This window comes from Brachionichthys hirsutus, chromosome 15, assembly GCF_040956055.1.
Source record: "Brachionichthys hirsutus isolate HB-005 chromosome 15, CSIRO-AGI_Bhir_v1, whole genome shotgun sequence".
NCBI classification, from domain to species: Eukaryota; Metazoa; Chordata; class Actinopteri; order Lophiiformes; family Brachionichthyidae; genus Brachionichthys; species Brachionichthys hirsutus.
The window spans coordinates 1,939,488-1,964,986 of record NC_090911.1 but is presented as its reverse complement, the minus strand read 5'-3'; the positions used below and the strand labels follow the sequence as shown (position 1 = coordinate 1,964,986).

General features: G+C 48.9%; 4 protein-coding genes across 6 annotated transcripts; 2 read left to right on the top strand and 2 right to left on the bottom strand.

The window, feature by feature from the left end:
- The first annotated feature begins 1,809 nt into the window (after window positions 1–1,809).
- LOC137905043 (14-3-3 protein beta/alpha-1-like) lies at window positions 1,810–11,937 on the top strand. 3 transcript variants are annotated; one of them, XM_068749264.1, is made up of 7 exons: window positions 1,810–1,927; window positions 4,811–4,971; window positions 6,381–6,521; window positions 8,748–8,871; window positions 9,402–9,565; window positions 10,003–10,098; window positions 10,166–11,821. In XM_068749264.1, exons 2-7 carry the CDS (start codon window positions 4,819–4,821, stop codon window positions 10,220–10,222), a joined length of 735 nt encoding a protein of 244 aa, XP_068605365.1. In that variant the 5' UTR covers window positions 1,810–1,927; window positions 4,811–4,818; the 3' UTR covers window positions 10,223–11,821. The 3 variants fall into 3 exon arrangements, with proteins under 3 accessions (XP_068605365.1, XP_068605366.1, XP_068605367.1); XM_068749265.1 differs by having other exon boundaries at window positions 4,768–4,971; XM_068749266.1 differs by lacking the exon at window positions 1,810–1,927 and having other exon boundaries at window positions 4,810–4,971; window positions 10,166–11,937.
- Window positions 11,938–12,058: 121 nt separating this feature from the next.
- On the bottom strand, window positions 12,059–16,080 carry tomm34 (translocase of outer mitochondrial membrane 34). The gene is made up of 8 exons (XM_068749263.1): window positions 15,897–16,080; window positions 15,294–15,440; window positions 15,098–15,197; window positions 14,737–14,889; window positions 14,083–14,240; window positions 13,769–13,916; window positions 12,956–13,082; window positions 12,059–12,760 (listed from the first exon to the last, which is right to left on the bottom strand). The coding sequence occupies exons 2-8, from the start codon at window positions 15,421–15,423 to the stop codon at window positions 12,662–12,664; spliced, it is 915 nt and encodes a 304-aa protein (XP_068605364.1). The 5' UTR covers window positions 15,424–15,440; window positions 15,897–16,080; the 3' UTR covers window positions 12,059–12,661.
- A 2,163-nt stretch (window positions 16,081–18,243) lies between these two features.
- On the bottom strand, window positions 18,244–20,390 carry LOC137904609 (phosphoenolpyruvate carboxykinase, cytosolic [GTP]-like). Its single transcript, XM_068748805.1, is given in 8 exon segments — window positions 18,244–18,701; window positions 18,821–18,916; window positions 19,017–19,148; window positions 19,382–19,606; window positions 19,693–19,768; window positions 19,770–19,865; window positions 20,194–20,312; window positions 20,366–20,390. Coding segments are annotated over 8 exon segments (1,227 nt in total).
- Window positions 20,391–21,128: 738 nt separating this feature from the next.
- On the top strand, window positions 21,129–25,361 carry c15h5orf22 (chromosome 15 C5orf22 homolog). The gene is made up of 10 exons (XM_068749064.1): window positions 21,129–21,356; window positions 21,462–21,607; window positions 22,425–22,574; window positions 22,664–22,797; window positions 23,181–23,467; window positions 23,896–23,958; window positions 24,060–24,181; window positions 24,285–24,351; window positions 24,608–24,747; window positions 24,842–25,361. Exons 1-10 carry the CDS (start codon window positions 21,288–21,290, stop codon window positions 24,996–24,998), a joined length of 1,335 nt encoding a protein of 444 aa, XP_068605165.1. The 5' UTR covers window positions 21,129–21,287; the 3' UTR covers window positions 24,999–25,361.
- Window positions 25,362–25,499: the final 138 nt, after the last annotated feature.

Sequence of the window (25,499 nt, the reverse complement as noted above, 5' to 3'; positions counted from 1 at the left end):
ACTTCTTTACTTGTTTCGAGATGTCTCCAGAGATGGACCGACACCATCACCGTCCAGCAACAACCTGGCACTTACTGTGACCACAGAGGATATCGAGCAAGAGCTCCACGGCCCCGACAGCATTCCCGGGAGGGTACTAAGAGTGTGCTGACCAGCTGGCTCAGGTTTTTAGTAGCAGCTTTAGCCTCTCCCTATCAACGTGCCCTGTCCCCGTATGCCTTAAATCTGGCACCATAGCGCCTGTACCTAAGACGTCATCTATCAGCAGCCTAAATGAATACAGACCCGTGGCTCTTACCTCCGCTGTGATGAAGTGCTTGAAAAGGCTGGTCCTAAAGCACATTAAAGCTTCTCTCCGTCCCAGTCTGGAGGGAGAGTCAACCGGAGACACCATTAACACAGCTTTCCACACTGCTCTTACTCACTTGGAATGTCCTGGCACATTTGTGAGGATGCTGTTTGGTCATGTTAGGTCTGCATTAAACACCATCATCCCCAGCAGAATGGTGTCCATCCTGCAGGACCTGGGTGTCAGTCAGTACTAATCTAAGCACTTGTGCCCCGCCGGGTTGCGTGCTGTGTCCCCTCTTCACCCGGTCTCAGCAGCTACTGCTGTCCTTCTATAGGTGTTCAGTTAAAGGCATTCGCTCTCACGACATCACAAGCTGCACAGAATCTGACAAAAAGTCTCCTCGGGGAGTTATAAAATCAGCTCAGAGCATCTTAAACATACAGCTCCCCTCTCTCATCGACACAGAGCATGATGCCTCCGGCGAGCCACAAACATATTCTCTATTTGTGGCCCTCACTTAGCAACGGCGTTACGTTCCAGAGACCCCGTTGCTTTCATTGTTAAATGAAACCCCTGTTAACCGACAACTCGGCTGACATTTGTATGTGTTTTTATTTGCATACATATAGGCCATTTATACTGTACACATGTTCACTCGCAACCCCCGCAGCCAGTGCATTCCACCCGTCCTAACAGCAATTCCTTGTCGCTCAACACGTACTTTTACATTTCAGAAAGCCCGTCGTTGTCGTTCTGGTTGGCCTGTAAGTCGTGGCCCCCGTCTGACTGAGTTTGACATCTCTGCTGTACACCTCGTTCTGGTCCACCTACGTTGTACATATTATTTGTCTTTTTAATTTTAATTCGTTGTTATTTTGCATCTGTGGAGTAATTTATTTGTATTTTATTTGTATTGTTAAATGTCGATAATTTATGTACTAAGGACTTTCAATGGAAACAAGACCGCAAGGGCTTTTTAGAAATGCTCCTCTTAGACAGGATGTTTGACTGTATTTGTACTGTAATACATGCTACTGTTTGACTGTACTTGTACCCTAACATTCTATCTAATAAATATATTCATTGTCATCATCATCATGTAACACACTGAGGACCTTGTAACCTTCCAAAGATGAAGTTATTCCCTGAAGGTCAAAGGCTGCATTATTAGTAGGGTTTTGTGTTATACTGTATTTGCTAAATTAAAAAAAAAACATTTTTAATATTTGATTTGATGTCTTGATTTAATAGTTCTTGTCTGATTTGGTTATAACGACCAACCAGCAGGTAGAAACTAAACTAAACCACGCGAAGCTGCGTCAGCTGACACGATGCTGAACTCTGATACGACAACAGAGGCCTCTTGGAGACAGTTGCCTTGGAGACCGGTGCACGTCATCCTTTAGCGGTTGCCATGGTCCTCCTGACGTCAAAGCCCCTCTCAAGATGCTCAGGAAACCCCCTGGCGCTGTCGCCATGGATACTGGCGGGGGCAGGGGAGGGGTTTAGAGGAAGCGGAAGTGTGAGAGCAGACGGAAGTGGTGCTACCCTGAATACCCGGAGCAGCAAGTGGAGGACGTTCTGAGTCACACGTCGTTCGGAGAATAAACTCGGGGTTCCTCGTGCGCGCTAAACGTGAGTTGTGTTTAATATCGCTCGGTTATTGCGTTATATTCCGGTAAAGTGGCTCTCGGAGAGGGCGGAAGCGCAAACGGTGGCCCCAATCTGCGGCGGAAGGTGCCCATTGTGGTCAGGACCGGAGTGCGGGGATTGAGGCCGGGACCGAGTGATAAATGTCGGGAGAAGATCCGGAGTCGCGTGTCGTGCTGCTGCTTGTTGCGTTCAATGCGCCGCAGGACGTCTGTTCGAACCGGAGGCGGCTCGGTTTCATGTCTGGCGTGCGGCGGCCGTGGACGGGAGGGGCGGGGCGGGGATAGCGGCGCGGGGATAGCGGCGCCCAGGTTGGGCCATTTTGACAGCTTAGCATGAGCGACCGAAAGATTCCAGCAGCCGCCGCTGGACGCGCGGCGCGGCACGGCGCGGCGCGGCACGGCGCGGCGCGGCGCGGCGGCTCCCATGGGGCCGGTACCGTGCTGCCGTCACACGGACAGCCGACATGGTGCGCTATTACGCACAGTAACGTTCGGCCCAGCCTTAAGCTTGGCTCCGGCATGGCGTAGTGATACGATATGGCGACTAACACGCCCTCTACAGCTTCCCAGCGTTTTTGGCTACAATAGTGTGTGTGCGTGTGCGTGTGTAATTACACACTCGCTGTTCGGTTAGCATGCTAGCGTAGCCGCGCTCCCCACACGGGACTCGTAAACTGATTTTCACGGCCTCCGGCTGTGATTTAGCGTCTGTGTGGAGCCGCTCCTCGAGGACCTGTTTCTGGGTTAGCTTTGATGCTTCGACGCAGCGACGCTGCTTAAACATTGAAAATGATCGATCGTTCGTTCAACCCCAGGTTGTCGTTCTGTCCATTATCGATGATCTATTCGGGTATTGGGTGCGCTGCTCCATGTGATGGAGGAATGTCGTCACTCTGCCGGGCTTGCTGTTTTGGCTCAGTTATCGTGTGATTCACTATTTTATGCTGCACAATGGGAGCTGCGCGCACGTTGCTGGTGGGATCGGTCAAGCTCAGCGCTACTGTTCCCGGTTGGATAGTACCCTGGTGGTGTTCTATTGATCCCATCCTCCAATGGTCTCATAATTTGGACAATAATTGAAGGGCACCGCGATCAATTTAAGCACAACATTTATTTTGAACGTCTTCCTTTGAATTTGTACCAGAAATGTGCTGTTGGCGGCTGGACGTGTGCCAAAAGCATCGAACTTTGTAATGTGTGGGTTTCTGAATTTTTCTTCTATCAGTTTTCCTTCAGTTGTGACCTTTGACCTCGCACGTTGCATAATCTTTTTCCTCAATTTGTCTCGAATCATGTTTGAATTGCACCTGTCCGACTAAAATATTATACGGAAGTGAGATTCTGAATCTTTATTTTTAAACGAGTAAAATGAATTTAGAAAGATAAAGCACAACACATTGAGCTCATGGTGCATGATCTAAAGGTTTGGAAATTAGGATTTAGTACATTTTCTAAATTGCTAAAATAAACAGTCTGTCTTTGAACAATCCTCCAATTTTCTAATGAACAAAATGGCGCAGTGAGTAGCACTGTTTCTTGCACCGAGAAGGTTCTGGGATCGATTCCCCTCTGTGCCGAGTCCGTGTGTCCTGCGCGGCGTGTCTCCGGCTTCCTCCCACCTCCACAAACATGCAGCTGAGGTGAATCGGTGGCACCGACTTGTCTGTGTGTGTGTGTGTGTCTTTTGTGTGGCCCCGCAATGAGCTGGCTTCTTACGCGGGGCGGACCCCGCCTCTCCCTCGTAACCAGATAAGCGATGACGTCTTGCTCTTCATGCTCCGTTTGTAACGTTGATCACACATTTTGAAGGTGCATGCTGCCACCTACTGTCTAGATGCTGCCTCTGAAAGCTATTTGAGTCAACGCGCTGAGCTATCATTTCAGGATTGATAGACGTGGCAAGTGATTTCTCTTAAGGACGGCTCCTCAAGTCCTCAGTGATGTTGACTTCTACCTAGGAATGCAGAATTGATTATTGTGCACGACTGTAGAGCGCTGTGTCGGGATGACGCTGCATTGGAGCTCAATCAGCTTGACATTTTCTACGTCAGCTAAAGATGGATCACGGAACACTTTAAATCTGAGTTCGGCACCAAGTATGGGGAGTTTCTCAACAAACTGTGTACTGGGGTGCTCGGCGGTTAGGGTTTGGTTTTAAAAGCCCTCATTGAAGCGTCTCGGTCTGTGATGTCACACAGTCCCGCCCCTGAAGGCTGAGGGAATTGAGATGAGTTGTGATGTCACACAGAAAAGAGGGGGAGCCCAAAATTGGTTGGTCTGCATATTAAATTGGTTTGGTTTCATCTGTAGTGACATCATTCAATCAATCATTCGTCAATAAGTCAAGTCTGCAATGGTCACACATTTTACTATTCTGATTCTTTGGCAGTCAAAGCTAGAAATAAAGGAATGTTTGCGTCGATGCAGTCAAAGCACACTTAAGTTCAGTTTGGCGGGTCGAGGCTGTGGCCTACTTAGACCTGTAGACTCATCTGGGGAGTGTAATGCCTTAGGAGATAAGGTTACTGAGATAACCTACTTTTATGACATTGCCTTGTATTGTGAAATCCAATTAGCACAGTTTATTAATTTGCTTTAGCTGAATCTAGTGCTGGTGCCATTTATGGAAAAGATGATGTTCCTCTATTTTCTAAAGACGAGACACTAACTTGTGCATTTGTCTAGCTATGCGTCAAGCATGGCTTTCCTTTTCTGTTTTTTTGTCTCTTAATTGAACTCTTCAGGTTTTTCAAGTTTGTGCTAACTCTACTTGCCTTCCTCTTTCCCGGTCTTCCTTTCTTCTTTCCTGTTCCCGATGGTAAGTAGTTCACCAGTAATCGTTGTGTGCCTTGCTCTTTCCTTGCAGCATAAAACATGGATAAGAGTGATTTGGTGCAGAAAGCCAAATTGGCAGAGCAGGCCGAGCGCTACGACGACATGGCGGCTGCCATGAAGAGTGTGACGGAGCAGAACCTGGAGCTCAGCAACGAGGAGCGCAATTTGCTGTCTGTTGCATACAAGAACGTGGTATGACGTCCGTTCAGTATATTTATGTCAACATGCCCATTCTAAGCAGCAATGTCACATGTTTCATCACAAATACATCGTCTCTCGTTTATCACGGGGATAGGCGACAATCCGCAAAGTAGCCACACCGTATTTATTGTTTTATTTTACTAGTATTGTTATCAACCCTCCCTCTACTGTATTACCCTTTCCCACACGCCTACAAACACAGTAACGGTTGTGTATATTACAAAACTTTGGTGAAACTTTGAGAGAAGCACAAAGTAGACACGATGCAAACGGCTCAGACGCTGATGCTAACTGGATGAGCGAGGCGCGGCGCGGCAAGAGGAGATGCTGGAACGCACGGAGGTGTGGCTCTTTGTTTTCCAAACGCAGACCTCGCTTTATATTCACAGTACCGTACCAGTACTGTATTTTATGTTGCAATACTCTGTGTTGTAATACATGTTTTAATTTATTTTCTTTACTGCCGATGCGCTGGCGAGGTGTCCGAAGTGTACCCTGGCTCTCGCCGATAGCGAGCTGAGATAGACTCCAGCAAGTCATGTGACCTGCGAAGCGGTGAAGACGAGACACTCGTTAGTGCAGGGTGGTCAAACTCATTTTCTCCGAGGGCCACATCAGCATTATGGTCGCCCTCGAAGGGCCAGTTGTAACCGGAACAGTGAAAATGTAACTAAATATAATTTAATTTGATGTAAAATAAATGCAACTCTTTAGCATGCTGTTAAATAACTATTTATTGTTTATCAAAGTTACAATCATTGCATATGCAATTGTATAGTTGTAAAAAATATATGGATCGATTATTGCTGTTATTATAACATAAATTTATCAGGCTAAGAAAACCACACTACTCAATCGATCAAACCTATTCAAGTAAATAATATTAAATAATAAATAAGGAAATCATCCAACACAAGTTTTCACATTAACTTTGTTCAAAGCTCTTTTGAGGAGCAGAACTTCAGAACAACCAACAATTCCGAGCTGCTAAGAACGTGTGACAGATGCAGCCTTTTACAAAAACAAACGTCACACAGTTATCGCGGGCCACAGAAAATGACGTGGAGGGCCACATGTGGCCCTCGGGCCTTGAGTTTGACACATGTGGTTTAGTGGGTTTGTTCGGCCCCCCCCCCTTTTTTTCCAGACTTTAATAATCAATACAACGCAAATTTATATACATTACTTATTCTTTATTTTCATGCAAGATTCGGGTTTGTCATCATTTGATGAAATGAAGCTGCAATTTGTTTTACTGATTAAGTATTTTACAAGTACTGTGTAAACCAGCACAGTAAGATGTAGCGATGTAAAAGGTGGTTGGTTTTTGAGACTGTTGTAGCATGTTAAACGTCTGTACTGTGTCTGGTTTAGGTTGAAGTTGTTCTTTATGCCATCAGGTGGGGGCCCGTCGTTCATCTTGGCGCGTCATCTCCAGCATTGAACAGAAGACCGAGGGAAATGAGAAGAAACAACAGATGGCACGTGACTACCGCTTGAAGATTGAGGCTGAACTCTGTGAAATCTGTGAAGATGTGTTGGTAAGGAGGGGCAACAGGATGTGGGGGGGGGGGGGTAAGATCAGAATAGGGGGATACATGGTGGGAGAAAGCACACCGGCGCTGAGCGGTTTATTTCCATCCACTTCGTGCAGGGCTGGAAGACGATACGGATCCACAAACAGGCGAAGCTGGGCGTAATTCAGTGGCAGGAAAAATCAAAAGTGCCTCTTGTTAAATGCCCCCTGAGCAGGTGTGAGACTGTGACGCTGCACAAGCAGCAAAATGGATGAAGTCATGTTGGCGTGGAGCGCTCGGAATAGACACGGGCTTCTGAAAAAAGCTGCCACTTCAGCCAGCTTCCGTAAATACTCGTACGTACACGAACGGACGCGTCAGTTCGGAGCGCAGAAAAGTACCAGTGCAAAAGCAGCTGAGCCGATCTCTCCCGCGGTTCTCGATTCAAAAAGTACCATGAAGTTCTTTTGATGCTGTCCGTTCGAGTACGAGCATTTACGGAAGCTGGCTGAAGTGTCGCTCCGAACGGGCCAACAATACATAGCAGCAGATCCCATTTCAAACATGCGCCAGCGTTACCATGACTCAGCAATTTCTGCATTCACCCTCCCCTACAGCTCCAAATGGGGTTTTTTAGAAACTGCTGAAAAACTGTTAAATTTCAAGCTGACACTTCTGAGAAGGCCGATTAACATCAGGAAAATGACGATGGGGAAATCCGTCGATCTGACCTGCTCGATGCTGATGTTCTGTAACGTGAGAAAAAGTTCAAATCCGACCACCGATTGAAGGGTTAAATTGGAAGATCGTTCTCGTAAATACAATTATCCACAACAGAAAACTTACTGGTTTCAAAACGTAAAAATAGCAGCACATCTCGTTTCCAACCCGCAGCTTTGTCTGATGAATGGGTTAAAAGGCTTGCAGGGTTTTGGCGGCCTCTGGTGGCAGGTTGGTTGGGTTTGCTGGCAGGATCTTAGTCCTTAGACTAAAAGAAGAAACATGACACTTGACGATTAGAAGTTCACCAGAATGTGTGTGTCGCTGTGAACGCTACACGGGAACCAAAGAGAAACGGTGCAGCACTCCAGCAGAACCCAACCGCTGGAGGCCGGAGGCTGGGACCGCAGCATTGTGTGACGGTTGTGTGACGGTTGTGTGACGTTGAACAGGCTAGCGTAGCGTAGCCACCAGCAGCGCGTGCATCTGAACGCCTGCTGCCAGGCTGGGTGGGCAGCGGATCAGGCGGGGTCGGGTGTGTTTCTGAATCCTCTTCCGCGACTTCGCGGAGTTTTAATGCAATTTTTCAGATAATTCTTTTTGCACTTGAACGCGCCTTGAAGCGCAGCAAGGACGACGAGGCGCGGTCGGAGGAACTGAAATATGCGCGAGTTGCTATTAATAACTTCTCGTGTGTTCAACCTCGTAGGTTGATCATTAAAATTAAATTCGGTATTTCTAAAAGCTATCATGTTTATTTGTTAAGCGTTTGTTTTATAGCGCTCTTATTCTCTGTGTAAAAAGAGGCTTTTATTTTGTAGGAGCATAAACGTCACGTCCCTTTTGGGTTTTGTTTCTTCCTGTTGATACATGTAGCCGGCTAGCCGCGCTGCTGTGCTAAGCTATCCAGTAAAGCAGCATGAGAGGCTAAAGACAGCACGAGTAGAATATTTGTTCTTCTGCACTCCAAGCGGCTCTTTCCTCGACCTGCACGCCTTAACATTATTAACAGGAAAACGTTTACTGTACGTACTATATATTTTTATTTCTCAAACAAATGTTTAGTTCTGAAAAGGTTTTGATCTTTGGTTTCATTCTATAATACTGAAACAATCTATTTAGATTAATGCCTGCCTGTTATACGTGTGTAAAGTGTGTGGTGAGGGGTTTTACAGCCTTAAAACATTTATGTTCATGTATAATAATTAAAAAAATAAGGATCACTACATTGCGGATTTCATTTATTGCGGGTTATTTTTAGAACCTAACCCCTGCGGAAAATGAGGGACTACTGTCGATCAAAAGTATGTCTAATCTTAAAAATGGCATATTGTTTGACTGGGATCGGGCTAATCTCATCCCTTCTGAAAGGTTGAGGGGAAAAGTGGATTGAAACTCGTTGGTGCCAAAGTCTTACCTGATTGGTCCAGAATGAGGCGTTCACAAATCCACAACATTCCTAATTACTCGAAACGTTTGCATAAATACAAGTTGATAATCCTTTGATGTACTTTTGTTTATTTCTTTCAGAATCTGCTCGATAAATTTCTCATTCCCAAAGCATGTCCAGCGGAAAGCAAGGTGTTCTACCTCAAAATGAAAGGAGACTACTACAGATACCTGTCCGAGGTAGCCAGAGGGGATGCAAAGAAGCGTAGGTGTTCAATATTCAATATAATAAAATACCGCAGCGCGGAAAAGTAGCAGTGCAAAAGAGGCTGAGCCCATCTGTCCTGCGGTTCTCGATTCAAAAAGTACCATGAAGTTCTCCCGTAAGTTATTTTGACGCTGCCCATCGGGCTTGTATTACGGTGATGAAACGCATCAGCTGATTGTCAGACGTACGAACTCATCATCCTCAAAGTCTGTCTTGAGTCTGACTCGAGGAGTTTGGTTGAACCCTGAACCACAGACCACTGCGGAGAATCTCAATTGTAATTTTAAGCTTTATAATTCATACCCAAACTGTCTGGACTCGCCTGCAGCACGGCGGCGCCGTTCGTCCACATTTAGCTCGGAGGATGGCTGCAGGTTCGCGGCCCAGTTATCTCCTGCTGCGTTTGGACGCTTCAGAAAAGGGCTCCTCTTAACATGAGCAGTTTGTTGATGCGTGATCAGAAGACAGTCCGCTGGCGTCATGGCGTGTAACTACCAACGTAAGCGGTGTTTCTTTGTGCCGTGAAGAGCCCGTGGAGAACTCCCAGGTGGCCTACCAGGCCGCCCTGGACATCAGCAAGGAAGGCATGCCGCCCACGCACCCGATACGGCTGGGCCTGGCCCTCAACTTCTCCGTCTTCTTCTATGAAATCCTCAACTCGCCGGACCAGGCTTGCTCTCTGGCCAAAAAGGTGGGTGCCCGGCGCTGCTTTCATCCTGGCGGGCCAGTCCGTGTGAGGGTTCGATTTTATTTTTATCTCGTACATACGCTGAGACGTCGTAGTTCTGCCTCTGGAAGGCTTCGTGTTCTTCGTCCTCGTGCACGTCGGCGACGTACTCCGCTCGTAGCGGCGTGTCCCGTTACTTACGGACGCCACGGTCACGTTGATCGATAATTTCCTGCTTCATCTTCTTCATCGTCTTTTCTTCTCTCTGCCATCCTCACCGCTCGCTCTCTTTGGGCCCGTGACTTGTAAGTGAAGCGCGCGCGCGGCGCTAGCAGCGCTCGCCCACCTAGCGTCAGCGGGTTCTACGGAGCGAACTGAAGTATCTGAAATGAAACCAGGGATCCAGCGACGGGTCATTGAAGAATGTCTCACACACCAGTGATGTCACTTCCTCCCTGCAGGCTTTTGACGAAGCGATTGCTGAGCTCGACTCCCTGAATGAGGACTCGTACAAAGACAGCACGCTAATCATGCAGCTACTAAGGGACAACCTGACTGTGAGTGGTGCGTTCGGGCGCGTTCGTTGCTGCCGTCTCGGACTGACCGGTCGTTTCTCTCCTGCAGTTGTGGACATCAGAAAACCAGGGAGACGAGGCTGAACCCGGCGAAGGAGAGAACTAGATCCGGCACCCGTCCCCGCGCCGGCGCCCCCTTTTATCTCTCCTTTTCTTTCCTCTCTTCATGCTCAAATGACGCATCCATTGCCTGGTCTCCTGAGTTCCCTTCTGTATAAGCAGCCCGTCTGACCCCCCCCCCCCCCCCCCCCATTTCACCCACCACCCCTCGGTTGAGCTGATGCATTTCGAGCGCTGTCCTCCCCTCCTCTTTTGGCTTTTCTTAGTGTCCTGGTTGGTTTTACTCCACATTAAACTAATCAATGATTATTAAACTGTTTATTTTCAACAAGCACTGTGATGTTTAGTTTGTCCTCCAGCAGGCGGATGCAATGCTCCCATTGGACGGGGTGCGTCTGTTTATACAGGAGGGTCGGGCCCACCCGGCTGTGTTGTGGCACTGAGCAATCTAAACGCACCACTTTGATAAAACGCTGAACGTTTTTACTTTGCTTCGTAACTTGGTCAACATCTTTGCGCATTTCCAGTTCAGAGCTTCCTTGAGCCGCTTCCTGCTCATTGGCTGTTCCTAAACTTAATTCCTCATCATGTTCATTTCCATTCGTGACTGCTTTACTTCTTCCGTGTGTAACAAATTGAAAAACGATTTAAAAATGAGCCGTTAATAAACTAAAACCTTTTTAATTACTCCTTAAATCTGTGCGATCAACAATAAGTACGCGTGCCGTCGTATAATATGCAAATCACTGCAGACGCTAAGCGGAGCTTAAATGTCATCGTTCCTCGTTTGCCAATTAACGGCTGCATCCGGTACTCGTTCCTGCGGCCTGAATACTAATTCGTGAGAACAACGCTGACTCGGCTTTGAGAAGCTGAAATGTTCCGTCATCTAGAGAACGGGGACGAGACTTTCACACCAAGGACATCTTTGCTGACGATGCGTTTGTATGATCTTCCTCAAACTGCGATGCTATCGAGCGTTCCCTTCTGAAGTGATTTGAAGTATCGGTTGGAGTCAAAGCCCCGACCAGCTGATCATCGATCGGTCTCTGTCTCTCATCCACGGAGCGACTAAAGCAGCCTTTGGTTCATTTTCACCTCCATTTAAGAAGCTTCAACGTGTTCGTATCCCGAAACGCCTTCATGTTTCCTCTTCCTCTTCGCTCAGCGTCACAATAGCCTCGTCTTTAACCATCTCAACATTCCACCCTAAAGTTCTGGCTCTTCTTTTCTTTTGCTTGGGACTAAAGTCTAGACCCAGACGGTCCTTCCTGCCTCGTTGGTTGAACATGAAGTCATTCTATGCTTTCTGAGAGAGGAGCTGCCCTTCGTCAGCGACTGGGATCGGGGCTCTGTATTGTGTCGACCCTTTTGATTTACTGACCAGTATTCTGATTAAAAAACAAAAAAAAAAGCTTTTGTGACAGTTGATTGCTTGATGTGTGTAGATGGTTGTGAAAATTTACTTCGCTTAAAGACGCCAATAAAAATGACTAAATGATGCCCACCCCACGAAAAGGACCCGCATCGAACGTAATTCGAGACTTGTGTATGTCTTAAAATAAATCCGTCCCTTTTCACCTTACATGTTTAACGGGACAAAATGTAAAAGACGATATAAAGTGAAATAAAGGTTCCATCAGTCCTGAGTTACGCTAGTTTTTGTTTTTTATCACATAGTTTGTTTCCTGAAAGCAGAATAACCTGTTCAGGTCCGTGAGTCATCAGTCCACATCTGGAAATAAACCGACTCCCACTTCAGTTCTGGTTTAGTGTCTGATTGGTTGAAACACGTTCAGCAGGCTCGGCTGCGAATCCACTTCTGTACAGTGGAAAAACTATTCAATGTTTGGGCTTTAAAGAACACAAAAAACCCATAAACTCAATCTGGAATCTTTAATGTTTCACACAAGAGTTCTGTTTTCCAGCAGACCGACTCGAACACACAACCAGGCGTAGAACGCAAGAACGTCGAGGAGAACCCGTTTCAGGACGGGCATCCGTGAAATCAAGGAGCTCGGCAGCTTGGATTGTTTTAAGCATGTTTGGTAGCAGAAAACACTTCACTCACATAAAGATCGGCGTCGATCACAAACCCGAGAATAAGGAGCTTTTCTCTGGGGGGGGGCACGTCCCACCAGGGAGACGCCTCAGGGAAGACCTAAGACATGTCGGAGAGAGACCGTCTCTCAGCTAGCCTGGGAACGCCTTCGGATTCCCCCGGAGGAGCTTTCTGGGCAAAGTGAAAGAGCTCGGATGGATGGATGGGACGGAGGAAGCGTCTCCGTCCCCCCGAGGGGACATTTAGCCTTTTTATTTGATGCACTAGAACTGGGGAAATGTCGGGTTGTGGAGATAAAACATGTTTGGTGTAAAGAAGCTAACGCAGAACACGGGACAGGCCACTGAAGCAACGCTGTAGAACATCGTTCTGCTGTCTAAGAACAGTGAGGGACCCCCCCCCCCCACCGCCATCGCTGCCGTGTCATTCATTCTGCACCTCCTGCAGGAGCTTGAGGGCGGCCGTGTTCTTCGGTTCCACTCTGAGAAGGTGGTTCAGGTCTTCTGCACAGGCACGGACGTCCTGCAGGAATCAAAAGACGTCGTATGAACTTCCACCGGTTTCAACGTCAACACATTCATCCCTCCAGATGACTTTAATCCGCAACGCCGCGTGAAAAGATCAATGACGGATCGGCACCAGCTCCGGATCTATCCTGGGAGGGATGAGAGCGGACTCAGACACCCCGAAGGGCCAAACCGAGCTGCGGCCTCTCACCTGCAGCTCCCTGAGAGCCAGAGCCCTCCGGTAGAGAGCCTTCACATTGCTGCCGTCAATCGTCAGAGCCGCGCCGCAGTCTCTGACGGCGTCTGCGTAGCGCTCCAGCGACAGGTAGCAGAGAGCCCTGATGGCACGCACACGCACGCACACACACACACACACGCACACACACACACACGCGTTTATCTTCCTCGTACATTGTCGTTGTTTGTCGTCTCAAACGGAGCTGGATTCCTGTGACTTTAGGGCTGCATTTTTTTTTACGGCTATTTATTTGCCTCTCGTTCTGAATATTGTAGAAGCAGTAAACATTTCTCAGAACACCCAGGTCCTCCCACAACCATTTCATTTCTACCGTTTTCATTAAACGTTATTTGATGGATTTTGGTGCCGATCCACCGACACCGAGACCAAACTCTAATCCTGCTGTTTATTCTGCATGACGCCGAACCAGGAAGTTCTCCTCCCATCATTTGATATAATTACCGTATTATCATCATGTTTAAACATGATACATACATTGCTGCATTAAGCGGCGTTTTAGCCATGTCTTGAAATAAACACAGATTTTTAATTATTAGTTTCTTACTATTAAATATAAAATAATTCTAATTCTTTGTCAACATCTAAACTCTTTGGCGATTGCTCCAGTTAGAATCGATGGTCGTGAAGGAGCGTTTGGAACTCCCTAACTGTGGTACACTAGACAATAAAAGAGAAGGCGTTTCTGCTGCATTGATTATTATGGGCTGGCAGGCGTCTTATTGCCTCTCCGTGGTCGTGGCGGGCTGCCGAGCCCAGCGGACCCACCGGTTGGTGTAGGTCGTAACCTCGGTGGGGTCGTGTTTCAGGCTCTGGCTGTACTTCTCTACGGCCTTCTTGTGCTCTCCTTTCTTCACCAGGGAGTTGCCTTCGTCTTTCAGGGCTTGACCTTTCTTCATGTCTCGAGGGCTGGGAGCTGAAAAGAGACACGTGGTGGGGAGGAAGAAGAACAAGGACTGGGCTCAAACGCTTCCAGACAGCGGGACGGACGCAGGAACTGGACCAAAACGGTTTAAGCAGCGGAACGTCGGGAATACGCTGCTGGAATCAGAAGGTTATGAGACAGGATGACGTCGTCTCACCGGGCTTGTCCGTCTCTCTGGTGCCGTTCTGTTGCGGCGCCGGACCGGACTGTGTTTTCTGGGCTACTTTCTCTCTAACAGAAAGCGGAACCAAAGGAATGGGAGGGATCTTTTCTCTCCATGAGGGTCCGTCTGCCGCTGCAAGTGCCTTCATCGTCCTGAGTGACGACAGAGCATACAGTCAGAGACAACCGGCCTCCGGGAGCCGTCCTGAAGGGGTCCGACGTGGACCATCACGAAAAATGTCTCCTGGATCTGATCCGGAATCAGGTCAGGGAACAAATATTACATTTTAACATTTGGGTTTAGTGAATGGAACGGATCGTAGCAAAGTTAGCGAGACGCTAGCGTGCGTCGCATTTCATATCTCCAGCTCTATTAACCCTTCGGTTCCCGCAGGTCTCCGTCGTGATGACTTCAGGAAACTTCTTCATTAACAAAAACGAATCTATTTTAGCGTCTGCCTCCGTGTGGCGCTGGCCCGCCCCCTACTCACAGGCTATGTACCCCAGTCTTTTAAAACAGCAGTCATTAACTGGATCCTTCCAGTTCTGTCAAAGGTTTCAGAGAGTCCGCTGTGTGAATCCTTACAAGGCAGCGTTAGGTATCTGGCGCTACATGCTATCACCTCTGGGCCGGCCAATGACCAGGTACCTGCTGGTGCCGTCTTGGGCAGCAGTTACATTGCAGTCGATCAGCAGGGTGGTCTTGTAGTCCACGTAGGCCTGCCTGTAGCGCTCCAGGGCTTCATGGGCAGCAGCACGGCGGAGCAAAGACTTCACATTGAATGGTTGTAACTCCAGAGACCTGTGGGGGGGTAAGAAGAACCGTCGAAAACCTTCTCGTGCAGATGAGGGCAACGGTGCGCGACACCTCCAGCACAGCGACAGCTAGCAGAAGGTATTCTTTTCATTAAAACAGGCCCAGCGATGACTCAGCGCTTCTGGCAGCAGAATCCCTGAACTAAAACAAGATCACATTCCAAATAACACAGATCACAAACATTAACACTTACACGTTGCAGTCTTTCACGCACTCTGGACAGTTGCCGTCTTTCAGGTAGCTCGCTGAACGGTTCGAGTACAAAACGGCTAAATCCTCCGGGTTCTTTTTACCTAAGGAGGAAATGAGATTCCTTAAAAAACGAACGTCGCCCGTGCCGGACGTCCCAGTGGCTGCGTGTCCACGGGACATATTTAAGCAAGACTTACTGGACTTGTCCAACTCCTTGATCGCCTGGCTGTACATGTTCGTAGCCTCCCCATACTGGCCCTTCTTGAAAGAGTCATTTCCGGCTTGTTTCCAGTCCATCCAGGACTTGTTCTTCTGTTTGGGAGGCATCACTCTCTTTGCTGTCACTGTGCACCGACAGGATGAAACACTGGTTAGCATCCGCGCATTAAAACAACACCGGCGTGTGAAAACAGGACAAATAAATGTTAAATGGACCGTCTGTCTGGGCTACGAGGCATCCCGGTGGACAGGACATTGATGGACACTTGTTTGACAACCTTCGTTCTGGGAGACAGCCTAGCCAATAGTTGCGATAGCTTCACTAGCTAGTTGCGTACAACATGCTAACAGTTACTAACCCATATTTACTTGGCGTTTAGTTCCCTTTAAAGCGGGTTCCGCGTGGCCTGCGCTTTAACTAGCAGTTCTAAGCCGGTCTGTTATTGCTAGCAAGCGGCTACTTTAGCTTGCGGGCTAGGTTGCGTTATTAATGTAGCACTCGAGTGACGTTTTTAGACTTAGAAAGCGAAACGCACTCTCGATGCTAGCTATGCTAATGTTTCGAAGCTCGTATTTCTTACCGTTCGATGTTTCCAGGAGGTAATAACACGGTAATAACGTCCTCTTCCGAACACCGGCGACTTCGTGGAAGCACCGGAAACCGCCCTGTGTCCTCCGCGTGTATTTTTCGGTCCCGTTCGGGTGTCCTTCGCTCCGTTAGTGTGTAAACGTAAAGCTAATGCATGGAAGGCGACACCAACACGCTCTGATATGACGCAATGACGCAATGACGCAATGACGGCCGCGGCTGTGTCGGTTTCGCTTTCAGACAGTCGGAAAGGAGGTGAAGAATCGTGTTCAGACAGGCTGGGAGGGGGGGAGGAAAGTATCAGGTGTGCTCTGTGATAGGACGAAGGGACAGGTCTACAAGACAGTGGTGAGGACAGCCATGATGGACGGCTTAGAGACAGTGGTGAGGACAGCCATGATGGACGGCTGAGAGACAGTGGTGAGGACAGCCATGATGGACGGCTTAGAGACAGTGGTGAGGACAGCCATGATGGACGGCTTAGAGACAGTGGTGAGGACAGCCATGATTGACGGCTTAGAGACAGTGGTGAGGACAGCCATGGTGGACGGCTTAGAGACAGTGGTGAGGACAGCCATGATGGACGGCTTAGAGACAGTGGTGAGGACAGCCATGATTGACGGCTTAGAGACAGTGGTGAGGACAGCCATGGTGGACGGCTTAGAGACAGTGGTGAGGACAGCCATGGTGGACGGCTTAGAGACAGTGGTGAGGACAGCCATGATGGATGGCTTAGAGACAGTGGTGAGGACAGCCATGATGGACGGCTTAGAGACAGTGATGAGGACAGCCATGATGGACGGCTTAGAGACAGTGGTGAGGACAGCCATGATGGACGGCTTAGAGACAGTGATGAGGACAGCCACGGTGGACGGCTTAGAGACAGTGGTGAGGACAGCCATGATGGACGGCTTAGAGACAGTGATGAGGACAGCCATGATGGACGGCTTAGAGACAGTGGTGAGGACAGACATGATGGACGGCTTAGAGACAGTGGTGAGGACAGCCATGATGGACGGCTTAGAGACAGTGGTGAGGACAGCCATGATGGACGACTTAGAGACAGTGTCTCTGAGGAATAGACAGGAGGCGGAGCTAGAAGTGGAGGAGATGAAGATGCTGAGGTTCTCCTTGGGAGGGACCAGGTTGGACAGGATTAGAAATGAGACAATAAGAGGGACAGTGAAGGTTAGACGTTTTGGAGACAAGGTCAGAGAGACCAGACTTTGATGGTTTGGACATGTCCAGAGGAGAGACAGGGACTATATCTGTGACGTCTGTGAAGTGTCACAGATATAGTTATCTTATCTAGCTAACCTCTCTGAGTACTACTTACTTGTAGTACTCTCTGAGTACTACAAGCGTAGCTTTCTTTACTTTACATCCAAACACTGCCTCCTTAATGCCTAAACGTCCAGATGAAACACAACACAGTCACATCTTTAAAAACTTTATTGGTGCATCCACTCAATAACTAATAATCAGAAATAAAAGAACAGAGTACAAAAATACTGTCTACCCTGCTCGGATGGTCTTATCAATCAATCAATCAAAATCTTTATTGCAGACACAATGGTCCAATTAAAAAGCACACATAACATTTACAACATTTACACAGTAAACACAGTAATCCTATAATAACATCAGGTACCAATGACACCAAATACCTGAGTTAAACTTCACAGCACTTAGGCTTGGCTGAGTCAGTGTTCTGATGATGTCATTCCCTGAGTCATGCAGCCGACATATAAACCTGTATGCAGGTGCCTCAGCTGAGCATTAAGGGTGTTAACCCGACACCACAGAACATCTCACTGGCGCTGGACCATCTGGGCTTCCTGAGAAGTGTCCGCATGCAGTCATTGTATGCCACCCTCAACTTCTGCATGCTGGCCTGTTTGTACTTGATCCACAAGGGGGCAGTATAGAGCGGCGTACAAAAGGCCCTGAAGAGGGTGACTTTGACCGCTTCAGAGCAAAAACTAAATTTCTTCTTCAGCATGTTGGCCTGCGCATACAGCATCCGCCGCTGTCTTATCCTACTCTCCTGTTCAGTTTCCTGTTCTGATCAGCGTCTGACTTTTTTCAACCCAGCATTTTAAAACTGTAATTGGAGTGAAAACAACATCTGGCAGGAGAAATAGCTCTGATTGGAGCATTGCTTGTCTTGTTGTAGGGCTCAACCTTACAACCTTTGTTATATATAAATGACGGACTTGTCTTCTACAATGTGGTATAAAAATTGTTATATATCGCATATTCACACATTTCGAGAATCAACATTCAGTCCTAAAATTTCTGATGGGCTCCTCTTGAATGACAAATATTCCCACGTCTCTTTACATCTGTTTCACCCTCCGATCCAGGAGGTCCAGCTGCCGGGCGACCTCGATGGGCAGGTCTTTGTTCGCCTGTATTGTGAAGTACTTTCTCACCTCCTCCACCTCCTTCTGCCAAAACTCCTTATTCAGGGAGAAGAGCTCGTCGAGGTCCACGTCCCCCTTCAGGCCCTGGAGGTTGAGGGAGCCACAGCAAGGCAGGTAGCCCACTGCAGAGGGCATGGCACCCGCAACCCCATTCACTCGCCTGAACATCCAGTCCAGCACACGTATGTTTTCCCCAAAACCAGGCCAGAGGAATTTGCCAGTGGGGCTCTTGCGGAACCAGTTCACGTGGAAGATCTTGGGCAGCTTGGCACTGGGGCGGTCAGCCATGCTCAGCCAATGAGAAAGGTACTGTCCGAAGTTGTAGCCAAAGAAGGGGCGCATGGCAAATGGGTCGTGCATGATAACCTTGGCTATGGGGAGAAAAGGGGTGAAGTAAAGAGGACACTAAGTACCATTGTAGTTATGTCCATCCTCTTTGCAGTCAAAAACAGAGATGGGTATCTTGGTGAGAGGAAAGGTGGACGCTGACCTTTGTGTTCAGCTGCACTCGTGGCCTCCGACCTCATTGAGGCCCCGACAAACACTCCATGCTGCCAGTTAAAGGCTTCATATACTAGAGGGACGCCTGAGAGGAAGCGTATCGCAGTTAGATTAGCCTTCGCCACTTCATTCAAATGTCTTCGTCCCGTTTAGGTTTTCATGCTTTCCACCCAGTTCCTGCTCACCTTCTGGCCTGCGTCCTCCAAAGATGATAGCCTCAATGGGGACTCCCTCTGGGAACTCCCACAGTGGGTCAATGATGGGACACTGACTAGCTGGAGTGCAGAAACGTGAGTTGGGGTGGGCACAGGGTTCGCCTAGGAGTGAAGAGAAACAGGAAGGTAAGATTAATCTCAATAAATACCACCAATCCTTTGAATTTAATTACGTTTTATTACTCTTCGCAACTATACAAAAACTAAAACCTCTCCTCAGCTCCAGTTGAAGCCTAAGTTTTGGTTTTTGTTAAAAACAAATGCTATTTTTATTTGTTTTTAATACTGACTGGATGACACTGCCCACCGCCTGATGGACGAAAGCAGCCTCTCACCGTCTTCGGCGCTCCAGGGCTGGTTCTTCCAGGACGTGATGGTGGCATCCTCGGCCAGTGACTGGTCCATTCCTTCCCAGTACACGCCTCCATCACCGGTCTCGGCAACATTGGTGAAAATGGTATTTTTCGTGATGGTGTTCACGGTTTTGGGATTGGTTTTGGCTGAGGTGCCAGGTGCAACTCCAAAAAAGCCATTCTCAGGGTTGATGGCACGAAGGTTGCCTAGCAACATGGAGAGAGGAACACACCATATAAATATAAGTGAATGAAGAAAGTCTTAGTTTCAGCAATGGAAGTCTGACCCTCACCTTGGTGGTCGAACTCCATCCAGGCGATGTCGTCTCCCACACATTCAACCTTCCAGCCGGGCAGAGCCGGGCAGAGCCGGGCAGAGCATGGCCAAGTTGGTCTTCCCACAGGCGCTGGGGAACGCTGCTGCCAGGTACTTCTTCTCCCCAACAGGGTTGGTGATTCCCAGGATCTGCGGAGGAAAACCATTCCATTTCTGGTTGCATGGATAACGTGTACTAATCCCTGCCAAGGTTTTCTTCTGCATCTGTTTTCTGGATGTTTGTTTGACTATTAGCAAAAATTGCACAAAAAATATTGTTACGAAAGTTGGTGGACGGTGGAACATGCCGAAGGACGGTCCAAACAAATTTGGGAACGGATCTAGAATCTAAATCCTTTCCCAAATTTGCCCGCATTGCAAATGTGTTGGATAAATGGGTGGATTGTGGAATTTGGAATTTGGATCAGACTGTCAGGCCTTGGCTTCTCTGGGGGCTCCTCATGCTGCTTTTCCTTACTAGCATATGCTCTGCTAGCCAGCCCTCCTCCTTGGCAATATGCGAAGCAATGCGCAGAGCGAAGCACTTCTTCCCCAGCAGGGAGTTTCCTCCGTAGCCATGAATGAAATCAGTGTAATCTCAATCCTTTGATTGTAATCAAACCTTCTAATCTTTCTGGACTTTGAACGACTATGATGCTCCAGGATCATCCTCATCATCATCAGGTGAGTCGCCGCGTGACGTCAGCGCCGTCCTGGCGAGCCTCCATCTTATTGGCTGGCAGATGGGGGCTCGCCTTATGTCACCCGTGTGCAGCAGGACAAAGCGTTCTCTGGAACACGGAGAGCTGTGTAATTGTGTAATTGTGTGATTGTAGTATCTCCTGATTAATCTATATGGGAATGTGAGATTAACTCAGTGAGTGCCAGACATTTCCAGATCATGCAGCTACATGCTGAGTGCCCCACAGAATATTCTTTACTATGAACTATTTATTATTATTGTTTATTCTTTACTACTACAAACACCGAAATGAACCAAATGAAAGATTATTTCATCAGAAAAAAAAGTGTGTTCCTCTCATTTTCCGTTCCGGAGTTATTGGGTGTTGAAGAGAGGCAGATTTCAATGTCAGGGTTGGCAGTGAACGTTTGGGTTTCAAAAAAACGTCTTTAGACGTGACTGACACTAAAAGAGAAATGCTAAAAAATAAAATAAATAAAAAATAAATAAAAGAGAGACAAAGTCGGAGTTTATCCAGGATATAAACGCTTTATTTAATCTTTTAAGAATAGTTGATGTTGCATGAGAAACTCTACTAAAAAAGAAATTCAGTTGCAATTACAGAAAATGGTTGAAAGATTCCTGAATTTGAAGAACATAGGAACCATTCTACTTGGACTCGTGTTTCTTTCCGTACATTTCCATGTGGTGCTCCCACTTCCGGCAGCGCGTCGAAATGACCGTCAGCTGGCCCTTTTCGTTGCAAATTTCTTTCTATTGAAACAAACAAAAGTGTGCGGGAAGGGCAACGTGAGAGTTTTTGCGTTTTAAAACACGGTGACTGCGGCGCGGAGCAGCGACGGTATGTTCCGACGTTACCGTCCGCTAAAATGAGCTCCGTGCCCCCGAAGAGGCGCTACAGGAAGCTGCCGGTGTGGATAGTGGAGGACCACAATGACGTGAGCACGGCAAGACGCGCATCATATGTTTTCACTTCCATTATGGCTGTTCTGGTCTTTAATGAGACAAACGCCTTGACGTGTCATTTCCCTTCTGATGGTCAGGTGGTGCGTCACATTTACCGTGCCATTGCATCGAGGCACCTCCCGCTGAAGGACATAAAGATGCTCCATCTAGACTCCCATCCGGACCTGCTCATTCCCGTCAACATGTCTGCCGACACGGTCTTTGACAAAGACAAACTATTCAGGTGTGGAAGTCCGTTTCAGTCCGCTGAACGTGGGGATTTCACACTTGCTTTAGAGTCGCCAACAAGAAGCAGCCATATGACGATGATGATGATGAATATATTTATTAGAGAGAATGTTAGAGTACAAGTACAGTCACGCAGTAGCATGTATTACAGTACAAATAAAGTCAAACATCCTGTCTAAGAGGAGCATTTCAAAAAAGCCCTTGCGGTCTTGTTTCCGTTGAAAGTCCTTCTTACATAAATCATCGACATTTAACAATACAAATAAAACTAATATTAAATTACTCAATTGATGCAAAATAACAATAAAATAAAACACATAATATGTGCAACGTAGGTGGACAAAAAAAAAAGGGGGTGGGGGGGGGGGGGTTGATCCGGAGAGAGTCGTGATGACTCTCTCCGTTTCTGCCCCCCCGAAAGGTGTATTTTTAGGGCCGTTTTGAAGGAGGTCAAAGAGGTGCACGTTTTGAGGGCAGGAGTCAAACAGTTCCACCCCTGGGGGGCAGTGTTGTAAAAAGATGATTTACCCATGTTAGTCCTATAGGAGGGGGTAATCAGGTTGTTGTTTGAGCTCCCTCTAGTGTTGTGGCTGTGGGTGTCACTAAATCTGTGGAGGTGTTTGTTCAGGTATGCAGGGATTGAGGGGACTGAGGGCAGAGCTGCATTGACTATTTTAAATGCCAATCCCATTTTGAGCTGTTTAACCCTGTCTTCTACCCTGAGCCATTTTAGGCTAGCAAAATGTCCAGGAAGAAGGTGGGTCATGGGCCCCAGATTGTGCATTTTATTTCCCCTCCTCTGTCTCTTGCAGTGAATTGAGTATAGAGAACTGGATCATGCCCATGGTTTACGCTGGCCACGTGTCTGGTGTCGCGTGGCTGCATCCGTACTGGGCCCAGCAGATCAGGGAGGGCGAGCACGGGATGACCGTAGGCAGAGACGCATCCACCACCACCATCAGGTAGGATCTGTGCAGCGTTCCGTCCGGTGAATCGTGTTCCCTTTGAAGACGCAGCAGATTCGTTGCTCACACACGGAACCTCCCTGCAGGGTGACGAGCACCGATGACTACTTCCTCAGCGACGGTCTGTATGTTCCCGAGGAGCAGCTGGAGAACCGGCAGCGGCTCGGACTGAATGTGGTCCGGGTCGATCCCGTCGGAGCGAGTCGCAGTTCGCCTTCAGGTGTGTGCGCGCGGCCACAAATGGTCCCGGGAACGGGTGCCCGGTGGCGCCGCCGTTATCGGTGCTTTGGGCGGAGGGCGGAGGGAACCTGCCGTTCTGTGGACGTTTTAGGAAACAGTCGGGATGAAACGCTTCGAGGTCAGGGGAACGCGCCGCTTCTACGACACTCGTCTGTCGATCATTTCATTGATTGTGGCCTGCAGGTATTATAAATCAGCCTGATCTGGGATCAGTGTAACAATCGCTCGTTCGTGAATTTGGAGTGTTTGGACGGGGGTTCTGTCTAAACAACCTGAAGCGATCGCAGCCCTTTATCAGGTGGATTTCTGTTTCAATCCCGCCGGGTCGACCCACGCTCAGTTCTGCTGCGTGTGCCGTTTCAGAACAGAACCCAGAGGGGGACGGAGAGCGCCGGCTTCCCAAGAGAAGCCGCGTGGGACATGGCGAGGCAGCCGAAGCCAGCGGCTCGGAGCCCATTCGCAGCTGTCCTGACGCACCGCAGCCAGCAGAGGGCAGCGACGAGTCGGTCCCAGGAAACGATGACGAAGGGTCGACTTGCTACGTTGTCGAGAGATTATCAGCATTTCTGGGCGACGCAGAACCGGACGTCTTGGACATTGATCTGGATTTCTTCTCCTGTAAGAATCCATTCAAGGAGTTGTACACGCAGGTAAGTCCCGCCTCCCTCGTTCCGCAGCAGCTTCGAGCACATCTGGTCACTACGTTTTCCTCTTCACGATTAGCCGACGGGAGATTTTCCTCTTAACTTCGTACATACGACAATATAAAACTGAGCAGGTGGTCAGGAGTAACGGGAAAGACATCTTATCCATCAAATGGAGTCCACTGGGCTCTAAAAGAGGCTCGCTTCCACAGGACCACCTTCAGACTATGACGATGTGTCGCGTTAATGTCGAGGAAGTGAGAGGACGCAACAGGAAGCGTGTCCTAAAGGAGCCCGGTGTGTGTCTTAGAGACGCCCAGGCGAATAAAGAACAAACACACACCGAGTTCAAAAGGTGCCGTTTGGCATCGCGCCTTTGATTTACGTTCCTCCGTAGCCGAACTGACCTCAGCTCAGTGTTGTGTCTGTGACAGGAAGAGTACGCCATCCTGAAGGAGCTCTACGGCTTCCGAGGGCCCGGCCCTGACCCTGATCAGGTGGGTCCACGGACACGGTGGAGGTCTCGTTATCTGCCCCCCCCCCACAGGTGAGACTCCAGACATTCTAGAGGGAACGGCTTTCATGTCTCTCCATCCAGGACGAGCTGCAGGAGTGCGTGGATCGCCGCGTGCACCAACTGGAGGACCTGGAGGCGGCGTTTGGCGACCTGCTGGAGGACGATGGGGAGGCAGCGGTCGGCCGCTGGGCCACCCGACCCGGGTAAAGCGCCGTCTGCTTTCTAGCGGGGCTCAACAGGAGGCGACAGAGAGGCGCTGAAGCCACTGCTGACCGACTTCCTGTGCTCTCCTTCGTGCGTTTTCAGCATGGCTCCGTTGGCCCAGCTGGTCTCCAGCTTGAAGCTGAGGAACCCGAGCCCAGACTATGAAATGGTACGGACCTCGCTGCTCCGGTCGTAGCGAGCTAAGCCACCGAGGCCCGGCGTTAGCGGGAGTCGGGCTACGCTGATGCGGGGAACCGTGGCAACGAGTTGTCGGGTAGAAGCCAGTGTTGCTGGCAGGTTGCTGTTGCTACGTCCTTCGGCTCGCTCTGATTGTTCTCTCTGCAGCCCCCCCCCGATTGGACTCTTATTTGTTTTCCCGTATTCTCTCCTTCACCCACCCTCCTCCCTTTCTCTGCTCCCTTCAGGTGCACCAGGCGGGGCTCACCTGCGACTCTGTGGAACTTCCTCACCACATCAGCAGTGACGAGGAGATAGACCGCCTCGTCTCAGCGGCGCAGCTGTTTCTGAAGGCTCTGCCCAAACCGAAGCTCGTAACCATGTCCAGGTAAATCCAGACAGACGGTCCGGTGAGAGACCGACACCTCCAGCAGGGACCCGGGTAAATGTGTGTGTGTGTGTGTGTGTGCGTGCGTGCGCAGGTCCAGCCTGGACGAGTACTGCCCAGCGGAGCAGGTGGATTCGGTCCAGAGCAGAGTGCTTGCTGTACTGGAGCGCCTTTATGGGCCGCTGGATCTGCACAAAGACTATGAAAGCAGCGGCACAGAAACGCCGGACTGTCAGCCTCAGGCCTCTTAAACACGCACACACAAACAGGCACGCACGCACACACACACACACACACACACACACACAAACACACAGAGTTACTTTAGGATACGGGAACCAACCGGTAGTCAAAGTTCTTCACCGCAAAACCCTGAAAACAACCGAATATAAAACCACAAACGTCCCTGCGGTTCTGCGGGGAACGGCTCGGTCCAGACATTGTTCTGGAGAACAGAACGACGTTTGTCGCTGAGAGGAAAATGCAGAAGCAGCGCAGACGATGATCGGCTGCTCGGCTAAACTGATCTCCAGTGCTTTTCCTTCCTCTGATTAAAGAATCGGTGCGTTTCTCCATGTTTTGATTTAGAACATGATGGAAATAAAAACTCTCATAAGGAATTTGAGCTTCACGCACGTTTTTAAACGGACTTACTGCGTGTTCAGGGACACACACGCACGCACACGCACACACACACAGGACGGTCTCATTACACTGGGTGGGGCAGACGCTGGACGGGACGCGCACCCGGG

Coding starts and splice junctions, on each gene's coding strand:
- tomm34 (XM_068749263.1), bottom strand. CDS start 15,423: ATGCCTCCCAAACAGAAGAACAAGTCCTGGATGGACTGGAAACAAGCC. Junction 15,198..15,293: donor CAAGGAGTTGGACAAGTCCA/GTAAGTCTTGCT, acceptor TTTCCTCCTTAG/GTAAAAAGAACCCGGAGGAT. Junction 14,241..14,736: donor GCCCAAGACGGCACCAGCAG/GTACCTGGTCAT, acceptor GTCGTCACTCAG/GACGATGAAGGCACTTGCAG.
- c15h5orf22 (XM_068749064.1), top strand. CDS start 21,288: ATGAGCTCCGTGCCCCCGAAGAGGCGCTACAGGAAGCTGCCGGTGTGG. Junction 21,357..21,461: donor TAGTGGAGGACCACAATGAC/GTGAGCACGGCA, acceptor TCTGATGGTCAG/GTGGTGCGTCACATTTACCG. Junction 24,748..24,841: donor AAGCTCGTAACCATGTCCAG/GTAAATCCAGAC, acceptor GTGCGTGCGCAG/GTCCAGCCTGGACGAGTACT.
- LOC137905043 (XM_068749266.1), top strand. CDS start 4,819: ATGGATAAGAGTGATTTGGTGCAGAAAGCCAAATTGGCAGAGCAGGCC. Junction 9,566..10,002: donor CTTGCTCTCTGGCCAAAAAG/GTGGGTGCCCGG, acceptor TCCTCCCTGCAG/GCTTTTGACGAAGCGATTGC. Junction 10,099..10,165: donor TACTAAGGGACAACCTGACT/GTGAGTGGTGCG, acceptor TCTCTCCTGCAG/TTGTGGACATCAGAAAACCA.